At 35.8% G+C, this 13559-nt stretch overlaps 1 protein-coding gene across 8 annotated transcripts in view; it reads left to right on the forward strand.

Moving 5' to 3' along the window:
- The window catches only part of nisch (nischarin), an 83031-nt gene that overhangs the window by 48990 nt on the left and 20482 nt on the right, over nt 1–13559 (forward strand). For 2 of the 8 annotated variants that reach the window (XM_063067588.1, XM_063067586.1), the window contains exons 11-17: nt 2031–2159; nt 5035–5148; nt 5604–5712; nt 8268–8389; nt 9893–9957; nt 10767–10808; nt 11624–12976. In XM_063067588.1, coding sequence (XP_062923658.1) covers nt 2031–2159; nt 5035–5148; nt 5604–5712; nt 8268–8389; nt 9893–9957; nt 10767–10808; nt 11624–12976 — 1934 coding nt within the window. Of the gene's footprint in view, nt 1–2030; nt 2160–5034; nt 5149–5603; nt 5721–8267; nt 8390–9872; nt 9958–10766; nt 10809–11623; nt 12977–13559 lie in introns of those variants that run through there. The other 6 variants (XR_010020402.1, XM_063067589.1, XM_063067587.1 and 3 more) reach the window with 6 other exon arrangements.

The raw sequence follows: 13559 nt of genomic DNA on the forward strand, positions 1-13559 counted from the left end.
AACCAAGCCACTCTTGTTGATAGACTGTCTCCGTCTAGAGTACGTTTTGTGCCCTTGGTATTTTCAGGGATTTTTCTAAATGTGCAGTGATGGGGAGCACTGGTTTATGGTTAATAAGTAGGCTGAGGGCAGTAACTAGGAAGAGGTTATTTTGCCCTAGTTTGACTTGATTCCATGAGATTACACTGGGTCTGGAGTCAACGCTGAGAACTCTGTACCACCGCCACTGTGTCTCCATTGCCCTTGATTCTCTTCTGCCATTGGCGCAGGAAGTACCCAGGCATTGTGATGGAAGAATCTTGTTACATTAGGCATGTCTAGTCTGTTAATCAGATTGGTAAATTGACAAGAGTGCTGTGAAGTCTCAGTTACTAAGTACAATTAAGATGGCGATGACTAGATTAAAATTTTAACAGATGTTTGGCTAGAGCAGGGAAGTGAAACCCAAGGTAAAAGATCAGACATGATCTTATTACATAGTGCAAGTAAGCAGGGTCAAATGCAACACTCCTGTTTCTAATGTTTTAATACTGCAATGAACTTCAAATGTCAATTCTTGAAAAATCACTTTGAAATCAAGTTTGTTTGATGAAGGATATTATTTTTAAGCACCTAACTACCTGCACAATTCAATTGCAATCTGGTCACACGACAGGGTAAGTAACATGTGCAAGGCACTGAAGGAGATTAGTGCCGGTGCAGAGCATTTGTTGTTCATCTTTATACGTACAGGTAGAGAATATCAAAAAGCTCAAAAGAAAAAGATACTGAACTTTTCATCTCACAGTTGACTCCAAAACTTAGGTTGATGCAAAGAAGATTGAGAGTTCTCAAGACAACATCAATAATCTTTTCATAAATTAAGGTTTCTGAAGGATATGGATTGAAGTTTGGGTGGGTGAGCTTTCTAGATAGGAATTATCTTGAACAAAATAATTACAATATTACAATGTTCAAAGTAAAATTATTATCAGTACATTTGTTACTATATACTACCTTGAGATTTGTGTACTTTATATATACATACATTCAGTAATTGTGCTGCAAATGCTCTTTTGATACGCTATTAGATTATTGGTGTACTTCTACAAATAATCAGTTTATATTTCAATTGATTAGTCAGTTTTGACAGATGAAATGGTGACTGTTATCGTCATTGTCTCGCCAGTTTACCAATTCCTTGATGATGAGGCTAATTTAGTATTGGTTGCCTGAATTCTCCTTGTGACTTTCATGGAGAAAAACATCTTTAGTGTTGACCTGCTACTTTGCCCATCTTGATTGTTGTTATCTGTGCTCTATCCGGTAACCAGAAATGCTTTTTAAAATGTTAAGGATGCTTTATTGGCCATAATTAATTACATTCATATGTAATTTTCCTTGTGTGTAATTTGTTTGGCTTTCCAACACATTTCCTTACTCAAAGACCGTTAGTGAATCAGATGGGTATTTATGACAATGCAATGGTTTCGTGATTTGCCAATACTGAGCCCATTGGAATCAACTTTAGATTTCTCAGCTGCAAAGTTAACATTCGAACTTTTTTCCACAGAACTCTACTGGTCCAGTAATTTTACCATTTCAATAGAGGGAAAAGCTTAACTACTTTGATTATACTTTGCTCTATTCTTTAAACTTTAATAACTGTTTAACTTGTATTAAACAATTAAATCACTTTAAACACCTAAACAGAAACTTTATAATAAAAATGATAAACCAATCGTCTGCTTTAAAAAAAAAACACTTGGGTTTGCTCTTAACATTTTCTTGCAGCCAGTATTGTCGATCGAGCTTCACACACCAGTATCAGATCTAACTTGTCCAGTTTAATGGGTGTTTTTTTTTCAGCATTTTGGTGTCAGATCTGTTTTAAGGTGTGTGTGTGTGTGTGTGTCCGTGTCCCCTTAATTAAGTGTGTACAATTGTACACACTATGCCCTTTATTCACAAAGTTAATATGTCCAGGGTAATATAAACATATTTTCTAGTGTTTCATGCAAAATGTATTGACACAGAATAATTATTTTCAGATAGAAGAAATTAAAAACATCGGGAGTTTGCCCTGCCTTGAGAAGGTCTTTCTAAATAACAACCCTTTGAGCATCATTCCTGATTACAGAACAAAGGTTCTTGCACAATTTGGCGACCGTGCCTCAGAGGTAACAATGAATAATAACAATTAAGTTCAAAGTAGAAATGTGTAACAGTTTTGTACTGTTCATTTAATGGCAATTGAGTTTTCCAGCTTAAATTTTTTGATTGTTTGCAACCTGCAGTGGATTTCTATCTAAATTGTTGGAGAAAATTCACCAAGGCAAACTTTTAATTAAGATTAAGATTGTTGAACCAAGTGTATACCTCAGATAAATATTATGTGGAGATTTGTGGCAAATATGAATATATGATATATGTACAGTATTTGAAATACATCTTATGGTTTGATGAGGAACGTCAATAGAAAATAAATTACAGAAAAAGATTGTTGAACCATTTTATCTGTGTAGTTTGGAGATTCTCTAGTTATTTAAATATGGAGTAATACTTCCCTGCAAAGCTATTCACCTTTTTTTGAGAAATCTGATGGGGTGAGATAACTTGATTTTTTTTTAATCACTGTAGACCCTCTTGGCTTTTAAAAAAAATGTGTAAATGCCAAGAATACTTTGCACTCTTCTGTTCACAAGCTTGATTTTTCCCTTTAAATTTGAGGACTTTTTATTTCATTATTACAATATCTATAACTGAATTGTTATTTTTCTTTAGTTTCTAAACATCACCTTAAAATCTGATGTTCTGTGTAGGAGCCATGTATCTATTTTCTATCTCTGTTTTTTGTGTTGCGTAATTATTATTGGTTTTGGTAATTTGTCACATGGGTTGGTCTGGTAGAATAAGTATCATTACATATTCATGCTTTGTCCTACTTAATTAGTTGATGGAGAGCAGAGGATGATGTATTTTTTTTGTTGACTGCTAATTTGAATGCTAATTACTCTTATTCCACTATATTGCTAATTTAGTTTTGTGAGTTATTGTTATATAAGATAGTAGTTTGTCTTTGGTTGTGCAATAAAGGATCAAACTTACTTTTTTCGACTTGGAACTCAGTTATTTGTAAGCACGCCATACAGTGTCAAGTCCTCGCTCAGTCTCTCAGTGGTTTTGGTTTGCTTTTCAAGTAACTGCTACAACCTGAGTTCAAAGATTTAAAATCTTGGCTGCATTGATTGTGGATGCTATTGGTTAATAGGTCCTGGATTAATAAGGGTCTCAAAGGACAAGAGGAGAAGGCAGGGGAATGGGGTTCAGACAGATGATAAATCAACCATGATGGAATGGGAAAGCCAACTTGATGTGCCAAATGGCCTAATTATGCTCCTGTATCTTATGGCCATATGGTCTTGTGCTTTTGTTATGAACTTTTAAAAATTCCCCATTCCCTAAATGCTGAAGGACACAGCAGATTGAAAGTTACCATAATTGTATACTATTTAAGGGACCTAAAGTCTATTTAACCTGACATTTGTCAGCAAAGTGCTGGGGCTGTAGATTACTGGCAGTGGTCAACATGATGTACGAAAGAACAAACAGCAATATTGTCCTTAGGTGGATAAACCATTGTATGCACTATATTGGGTTTTAAAGGACATTTACCCAAGTATTGCACAAGGGGTTGTGCAATAATTATAAGAGATCGTGGGTTATGTTAACTGTAGGACAGGACTGGTAAAACAATGGAAGTGAACAGTTCACTTTCGAGTGGGTAAATTATGATGTCTAAACTGGGTCCTTGGGTGCTCAAGTTGTACATTGACGGATATTTGCAATGATCTGAAGCTATAAGGAATAGTAAATTAAGGAATGGATATGACAAGATTGTACAGTGCGTGCAGATGTCTTGAGTGAGAAATAAATGAATATAAAGTATACTGTGGAGAAAATTTTCACTTCATACTTTTGTAGTTAGAAACTGCTAAATGTTGATGTCTTGGGGGAATTTGCAGATGGAATAAGAAACTGGGACTATTGCGAAGGGATTGGAATACAAAAATGAGTAAGACTTAATTTGGAGTGTTGCATATAGTTTTGATTTCCTTATCAATACTAAATTTGGTTATCCTGGAGTTGGCATAGTATAAATTTGCAAGATTGCTTCTTGTAATGATGAGTTCCCCTTTGAAACTGGAATGAACAGAACATGTTTGCACTTATTGACACTTAGACCATATATGATTCCATAGATTCCATTTATAGCACTTATTAGGCTTCAGCTTGAATGGTGCATACATTTTATTTACCACATTATAAGAAGGCTATTATTCCTTTGGAAAATGCAAATGTGATTGAGTATGCTACTAGGATTGGAGTATTGCAGCTATGAGGAAAGCTTGATTAAGCTAAGGTTGTTTTTCTTTGAATTGAGGAAGTGAAGGGGGTGAGAAGTATAAAATTGAGGGGCCGAATAGAATAAATAACAGAAATGTCAGAAACCAAGAGTTGAAGTAAGTAGTTAAAGGATTACAGGGACACGAGGATAAATATTTCACCCACAAGATGGAAGAGATCAGAAGCAGGTGATCTGAAATTATAGGTAAAAATAAAATAAAACCTCCATTTGATTTAAGAACATAGATATATATTTGAAGACCATGACTGCAAAGTTACAGATCTAATGCTGGAAGGTGGGATATTGTTGGGTGGTGGTTCTGTGATTAGAATGGATATAATAACCAATTAATCTCCTGTATTGCAAATGTTTTTTTACATGGAGAGGAGCTTTTATTGGGAATTGCCTGGTAGATTTCTAGAGGCTCGCTCTTCTAAGTCAATAATGTGAAACCTGAGAACATAATCTCCAGACAAGAGGTTAGCAATTTATGATTTGGATGAGAAATATTATAGTGCAGATGTCTTTGAAAATTTTTGCCTCCAGTAAGATGACCATAGGGTTATGAAAATTGGGTGATACAGTGAATGAGGCAAAAATCATAATCTTATTGAGGCTTGCTCCTGATTTTACTGTTCTTCTTGTAGGTCTGCCTGGATAATACTGTTACAACAGGAAAAGAACTGGATACAGTTGAGGTGCTGAAGGCAATTCAGAAAGCCAGAGAAGCAAAAGATCGAATGAATAGTACAGATAAAAAAGTAAGATTATTGTAATAACTTTTCTGAATTTTATTTTGAATGATTGTGGTGTTTGTTGTTGAATAATGAATACAGAATTAAAAGCAAAGAAGGTGAGGTGGAAATTAGGGTGAAAGTTGAAACTGTGTTGCTGGCTTTACTTCCCTGATAGTTTTCCCAGGCATGAATAACCACATTATGTATTATTGAATAGATTTGATATTGTTTGCTTTGTAGTTGTTATGCCTGAAATCTATTGATTTTGGTGTCTATGTAGTGTTTGATTGTAGTGCCAATATACTCTAATGCTCTTTAAGTAATAGAATTTAATTTATAAAGTAGGAGGGTAAGGGGTTTTGGACTCTCTGATGCTTTTTGCCCTTGCCCTTCCAGCTTGCTTGCTGAAATAGTGGTCCAACTCTGCTCTATTAAACTTGGCAATGTGTGTAGTCTTAAAGTGCATTTTTTTTTGCTAGATCAGTGAGGAAACAAGACTTGCTGCTCAAGGGTCCAAACCCAACTTCTCTTCCTGTGTTGCTTGTCCTCCTTCTCCTGTGCTGCACCATGCTGCCAGCTCCAGCCAAGGTAATCATGTATGTATCGGGCTGCTGGTGTGGACCTTTTTTTTGGCTCTAGTGCTTGCTTATCTGTGTTAATGTGTGCATACTACTATTTCTAATTTGTACACAAAGTATTTAAGTTGCACGTTTATCAAGGGCTTTTGGGTTATTTTCAAATCATGATATTTCTAGATGCATGAAAATTTCAGTTTTTCTGCAATGGTTATCACTTATGATGTTCTAGAAGTATCCTTAGGGCCGCCTTTCCACCTTTTGCTCAGCATTTAGTCATAGAAAAGTACAGCACAGGAATGGGCCCCTCGGCCCATAGAATCAATGCTGAAGCATTTAAACTGCCTACTCCCATCGATCTTCACTGGGACCATATCCATCCATATGTCTACCATCCAAGTACCTATCCAAACTTCACTTAAACATTGAAGTCAAGTTCGCCTGCACCACTTGTGCTGGCAGCTTGTTCCACACTTGCATGACACTCTGAGTGAAGAAGTTTTCCTTAAACTTCTCACCTTTCATCCTTAACCCATGACCCCCAGTTGTAATTCCACCCAACATCAGTGGAAAAAGCATGCTTGAATTTACCCTATCTATACCCCTCATAATTTTGCTTGTATCTCTATCAAATCTCGCAGCAACATCCTTGTAAATTTTTTCTGTACTCCATCAATCTTCTTTACCTCTTTCTTGTAGGTAGGTGACCAAAACTGCAGACAGTATCCCAAAGTAGGCCTCACCAATGGCTTGTACAACTTCAACATAACATCACATCTCTTGTACTTAGTTCATTGATTTGTGAAGGCCAATGTGCCAAAAGCTTTTTTTACAACCCTATCTAGCTGTGCTGCCACTTTCTATATTCCCTGATCCCAATGTTCTGCTACTCTCCTCGGTGCCCTAGTATTTTTTGTTTCTAATTCTGATTTCCTGAATCTGCAGAAGCTGAATATGGATGGGCCAATTCCGTGTATTTCTTATACCTAAAATGGGCAACATACCGAGCTTTTAAAATTCTATGCAAGTAACTTTTTAAAAACTTGCATATTAAGCAACTAAACAGTAACATAGTTGTTTTTGTGAAAGGAGCGTGCTTCTTAACATTTCCTGTCATTATAAATACCTGTTATTTTTAAAGATCCCCTTCCCTCACCTATTCAGGTAGAGCATACTAGATCATAGTGACTTGCTGCATAATTCACCTTTCTGTTTTCTTCAAATCATAGGTGCTCTGGTTTCTATAAGTGGAATAATTTATCTACTTTTTGAAACTCTTCGTGATATAGAACCTCTCTTGCATCACCTCTTGACTTTCTCTGCTGTAATGTTATTCTAGTGTGGGGAGCCATCTGGAACAGAGAGTCACTGTTCAATATTCTGTTTCTCTTGCGCTGAAAGAACTGTGGGGGGGGAGTTTGGGGAGAGGAAATTGACTTTGCTTGGTTGCTGCTGAAAATTGCTGATTCAAATTCCTCAGTTGAAAAATAGTAATGGTAACTTAAAAGCTTAATTTGTCCTTTTTGATTTAAAATGTCACACTACTTTTCACTTTTTTAAAAATGTTTGGTGAAACGTTAGGTTCTGCTGGTGCTACTTAAAAGAAATAATTTTTAAAAAATGCAGATTCTAGAAATCAATTAGAAACAGAAGCACTAGAAATACCTCACAGGTTGGGCAACATCTGCAGAAGTGAGATTTGTCTAGAACTCGCCTGCCCTTGCGTGGACACTGATCCTGCTGTAAGTTGATATCTGTGCATGTGGATCTCAGCAGTGCTGACCAAAGTAGAACACTTTACAGGGTGTTTCAATCATAGGGTATATGTAGCTGAAAAAAGGCTGAATTAATTGCATAGCATGTGTGCTAGTCAAAGCATAAATCTTTCTTGCCACTATGAATGGGCTCTTTACGCTCGCTGTTCCCACTATTTATCCCCAAATTCCACAGCACACTCCTTATGATCTTTTCAGTGACTCCTGCCTCCCCAAAATAATTACCTGTTCTCATTGCCTTTAGTTATGTAAAGCATTTGCCCTGTCATTGGGCTGCATAATGACCATATGTCATGAAATTTGTTGTTTTGTGCACCAGTATAGTGCATAACATCAAAATTACTATGTTACAAAATATGAAAAATGAGGTTGTGTTCGTTGACTGTTCAAATCTGGAAGAGGCTTTTCTTGAAACATTGAGTATTGGTCTTAAGCCTCTTGATACCATCTCCTCAATGGTAGTAATGCAATGAGGGCGTGTCATGGAAGGTGAGAATTTAATGGAATGCTTTGTGCAGTATTTTTAAATCTCCTGGATATTATGATTATTTATTCTTGTGGCTCTGGCTCTCCTAATCTAAGCAAAAGGCTATCTATGCAGAACATTCATCCTGATTAAAATACAAGTTGTTATTACCAGACTTGGTAATTATAATACAATGGTCTAGACATGACTTGCCCGCTCACATTTTTTTTAAAAATAAAGAAATATTTAATGTTTATGAACAACTTAACAAAGCTGGGATTTCAGCTTTCTTAATGAATAGAAATATGGAATTGATTCCTATTGCAGAAATAAATACTAAATCAGCCCTAATCATCAATGCACATCAAAGTGAGAGTTTGACTCCTATGGCTTCTACAATTACCCCAGGAGCCTCTGACACAGCCATTTTGAATGGAAGCAAGAGCAAGGTAATTATTCACATTTCAAAATTAATTGTTAACCAATATAAATTGAAACGACAGAACAGTTGCCTTGTAGCCTGCATCTTTTTAAATTTTGGTTGCATTGTGCATTGCAAATGTCTTCCCTCTGTTCTCAAGAAATCCCCTCATCTGTGTTCGAACATGTTGACTAAGACATGGAATTGACAAAATGAAAAGGGATAGTATTCTCTTGGATGTATAATTTAAGCATTAGTGTAGTAGATTAAAACAATTTCCTTTTTTAGGAGAGTAGAGAAATGGGTTGTAACTTTACATTTAGAGTTGGGATGATGGCATAAAGCACTCGTGCACATGAATTGGAGAAAAGTGGAACTGTGGCCAGTAGGAAAACTTCAAAACTGAGTTTGACAAAAGGGTGTATAGGAATGTATGACAAAAGTAGACAAAAATAAAGTGCAGCAAATATGCAACTTAGTTTGAATGGTGGAATATTGTCAAGGGCTGAATGACCACTTTGCATTCCTCTGTTTGATGATGGGATATTTGAAAACAGTCTGTTTTGCAAACTTTTTTGAAAGATTTAAATCTAAGATTTAAAACCTGAGCAAGCTTTGCAATCCAAAGGAAGATATTATTTGATCTGAAAGATAGCATAGACATGATGTGTCAATTGAATTGGACTAGTAAAATTGAAATTATGATTTTTGTGATTGATTTCCAATTTCTTTCCCTTTTATTCCCATGTAGCCCCTCTTTAAAAGCTATTCTATTGTTTTTCATTTGACATTCTTTATAGAATTTCCTTTGAGTCCTGTCTTTGATCTCTGTTAATTTAAAATTCCTGCTCCTATTCTTAGTTTCATATTGTTTTGGAAGGGGACCATTTGACGCATGTCTATACTGGCTGTCTTATCAATTCCATTCTTCATCTTATTTCTTCGTAATCTTTTTTTTCTTTCAAATTGATAGTTGAACCTAGGTTACTGAAGCTGAGGCAACATCACTGTCTGTTGTGCTGCTTCAACTTCATCATCCTAAAATAATATTTAACACTTTTTTTCCTGCCTCCTATGCAAATTTTTTTATCCACGCTTATTGAATATTTCCTAAAATAGCTTTTGATGTTGGAGATAGAATTCCAAAAGGATCCTTATTAGCATTTACTGAGGTACATTTACCCCGCCTCTGTTCCTATTTTTCTTAATATATCACTAACTTTGTATTACACTTTTGAAATTTTTATTACTATGCCTTTGCATGACCTCATTAAAATTGATATTACATTTTTAAATTGTGATTAAAATGAATTGGCTTGACTGGGACATTGCAGGTTATCAATAGAGTGTACATCCATTTTTGAGTTATCCTCTGTTAGAAAATAATCTGAAATTTCTGAAAGTCTTTCCAACACTTGGTCCATTAAGGGTTTGTTGAAAAAAAGTGGTAAATACAACTAGTTATTTTTAAAGGAAAAGTGTAAATTTTAAAATCAGATTTGATATTTCAGCAGCTACAATTATGTTTAAGGTTGCAAATCCAGAGCTAAAACCTATGAATAAATCACTTGAAGATTCTGACTGTCCACAAACAAGGTATGACATTCCTGTACTACTTCTGATGGATAAGTGTCATTTTTAGCTATTACATCTTAAAACCAATCAATTTGATTAAAACTTTAATATTAAAATTATTTTGTGCTTGATATTCTCTTGTTCATTGAATTTCCTATATCATTTGCTAGGTTCTGCACTTCAGCACAAATATTTTTCCAGTGTCTATTTTTTAAGTTTTATTGCAGATCAACATCTTAATAATTGTTAGCTTGCTTTGAGTAGTGCAGTTTGTTTCCTTTGGATTATGCAGAGTTTTGGTCCCCTTGGCTTTGGTGGGGTTCGGGGGGTGGTGGGTAGGATATAATAACATTGAAGCTGGTCCAAAGGAGATTGTCACTATGCTACTTCCAGACATGAGACAATTTAGGTCTGTAATCTTTGGAGTTTAGAAGAATGAGGGGTGACTTTATTTAAATGTGCAGGATCGGGATGGGGTTTGACAGAGCAGATATTGAGATGTTTTTTCTCCTCAGAAGAGTTTCAAATAAGGTGCAGTTATAAGAATTCAGTCATTTAAAACTAGGTTGCATAGAAATTACTTTTCAGTGGATAGTGAATGTCTGGAATTATCTGCACCATAGAGTGGTGAAGGCTAGATCATTAGAAATACTTAAGATGGAGATCCATAAATAATTGAAAGGTAGTGGGATTGATCTGGCACAGAAAAGTAGGTCGGAACAGATCAACCATTATCCTGTTGAATTGTGGGGCAGGGTTGAGGGGCCTAGTGGTTTTACTCCTACTCCTATTTTCTTGTGTACTTGTGAAATTTTAACTTTTAATTGCAGCACTTTTTTTCTCCAAATACAATTATCTACATTCATAATAAGGTAAGTCTAGTATGCATTTCAGTTTTTGGAGAATTGTGGTTTATCATAAGCTGTCTAGCTCATCTTTGCTATTATAAGAGAACAATGGTAAGAACAGGGTAGTTGTAGTGAAGCTTGAATCACTGGTAAGGCCGCAGCTAGGATTATGTGTTTATGGTTACCGTAATTCAGGAAAGCTGCAAAGATCCTGAAGTAGTGCAGAAACTGTTTGTTTGAATGGAGCTAAGACTCGGAGAAAATTAAGTTGAGGATGAAGAGGGAGATCTTGGGCTGATAAGATTGCTTGATGGAATGCAGTGAAAACTTGCGGACTTAAGTGGCTGCTTCATGTGTTGTAATATAAACTGTTATAAGTACTCCACAGGTGAGGCTGCATGTGGAGAGTGTAAACAGAGTGAATGTTTCAAGTCAATAACCTTTCATCAGGATTAAAAGGTTTAAAAAAAATTGTAGGAAAGTTGGGTTGCGACATGGTATAAAGTACAAAAATGAATGCCTGTGATGGTGGCAATCATGGCACTGAATTATGCAAATTGTTACCAGCTGGAAGAGGATGCTGAAGTCTTGTTGATCAGAGGTGATCTATTTGGATGAAGTGTAAATAAAGGAAGATGGGTAGAAGATAAATGGGAGGTAATAAGTATGTTGAAACTATGAAAAAATTATAGCTGTTGGGATTTTGAAATAGAAAGATGCTGGAAATAGACTGTGAAGAGAGGAAAAATTAAATTGATATTTGTTTAGTTCTTCCTGGATTTAAAATCTGTTTTGTTTTTTTTCCCCTTCCTTACTCCCTTTTATTTTTTTTTAAAAAGATTTGGATCAGCAGATGCAACTACTGAAGCTGATGTGCTGAAATCACTACATGATCCTGAAGTAACTCTTGTGCTGCCTTTTTCATGTGTGTCATACAATACCACCAATCTTGACTTTGCTGCCTATTTGTCTGGAATAATTAATCAAGCTCTATTGAAAGTGCGTACCACTGAGACTGTATTTGACTGTCAAGGAAACCCTGTTAATTATCCTGAGGTCTTCGGTAATGAAGCTGGATATTTTGAAATGGGTCCAGATCAAGGTGATTGTATTTTGGGATGTAGTTCAAACATTGATCTATCCAGTATTTCTGCAAACCAAGAAGCTGAGATATTAAAGGTACTGTGGGCTCTTTGTATACAGGCAAACAAAGGATTAAGATTGTTTATATCTTGCATTGTACTGATTGACAGTGCTGTAGCTATATTTCAGATTCCTCACTGCGAACTCTTGGGAAATATGCAAAATCTTATTTCTCAAATGCAGCTTGTCCTTTGTCTTCCCTATTCAGAAATTTTGGAAGTGTTCTTTGAAGTGCCAGAAATGTGCCTTTCAATGAAAATTAAAACACATGATTGTTTCTTCTTTATATCCGATTCTCAGAGTCTTAAAGACTTCAATTTCTGTTTAAAGGCTGTGTTGAATAAATCTACTTCAAGTTTGACTAGACTTGATTATGAAGAGCCCCTTATGGAAGACTTCATAGTTCAGCTTTTACAGCATCAGCAGCTTGCACTAAGTGACACTGGCATTAAAGGTAGTTTTGCAGCATATATTTTGATCAGCGACAACCCCAAACCATGGGGTTGGGCAGAAGAGACGAATCCTTGTGTTTCACATACTGAAGTGGTCAGTGGTATAGAATTAAAGAACAAGAATACTCTGCACTCTGAAGTTTGTTCGGAGGTTCTTCCAGGGAGAGAAGAAAATTCCAAACCTGTATGTGTACCTTGTCTTCTGATTTTGACAGCTCAACATCTTTATTTCATAAAGATAGATTTCTACATAGCAGCAAAAAAGTGTCTTCATCCTGAAGAGATTGCAGAATGTCCATTTAAGTTGAACAGAATTTCATTAGCTACGTTGCTTTTAAATCCAAAGCATGGGTCCCATACTGTTGAAACAGTGGCATTTTGGGATGGTCATGTCCTTGAATTCTTGATTGGATATCAACTTGCAACGGCGGTTTTTTTGCTTCCCCATGAGAAGTTCCACTTTCTACGAATGTTTAATCAACTGAGAGCCAGCTTTCAGGGTGTCAAATCCATTGTAATGTACAGAACTTGTCCGGATCACTGCTACGTAACGAGGCATTCCACGGACACAACTGGTCACTCTCCTGAACCTGAAAGGTAATAACCGAGCAATGCAAAGTTGTTAGTCAAATCTTAAGGTCTATTTCATTTCTCCTCAGCTCTTGGCTGTAATTGCATTTATTTGCAGATTCAGGGTTTTCATCAAAAATGTCAATCAACTCTTTGCCTCCACAGATGCTGCTTTAATCTTCCAGCAGTTTTGATTAAACTCTACATTTCAGCATCTGTAGTTTCTTGTCCCCTTTGACAGTTTGGATCTCATGTCAGCTGTTTAATGAGTCCATTTGGTTGTTTGTAGATGGGTTTACTGCACTGTAGAAAGGGAATGTGTGACTTTTTGCCAAGTGCTCGGTCTTTTAGAGTTGATCAAATTAGGCACAGTAAATCTTAATTTTGATATCTGTATAGTGTGAAATCTTAAGATTTTGTATATGATTTAATTGATAAAATATTAAGTGCAATATGTTGTATTTAATAGATGACTTTACAAACATGATTTTACACCTAAAATTTGCATTTGGGTGTTAGTGTAACATTCTGCATATTAACAAGTTTTGTATGTGTAGTTGATAACACAATTAAGTTTATGGCTATCATTGCTTTCTTTTTATTTGTGATG

Source organism: Mobula hypostoma, chromosome 15, assembly GCF_963921235.1.
Source record: "Mobula hypostoma chromosome 15, sMobHyp1.1, whole genome shotgun sequence".
Taxonomy (NCBI): Eukaryota; Metazoa; Chordata; class Chondrichthyes; order Myliobatiformes; family Myliobatidae; genus Mobula; species Mobula hypostoma.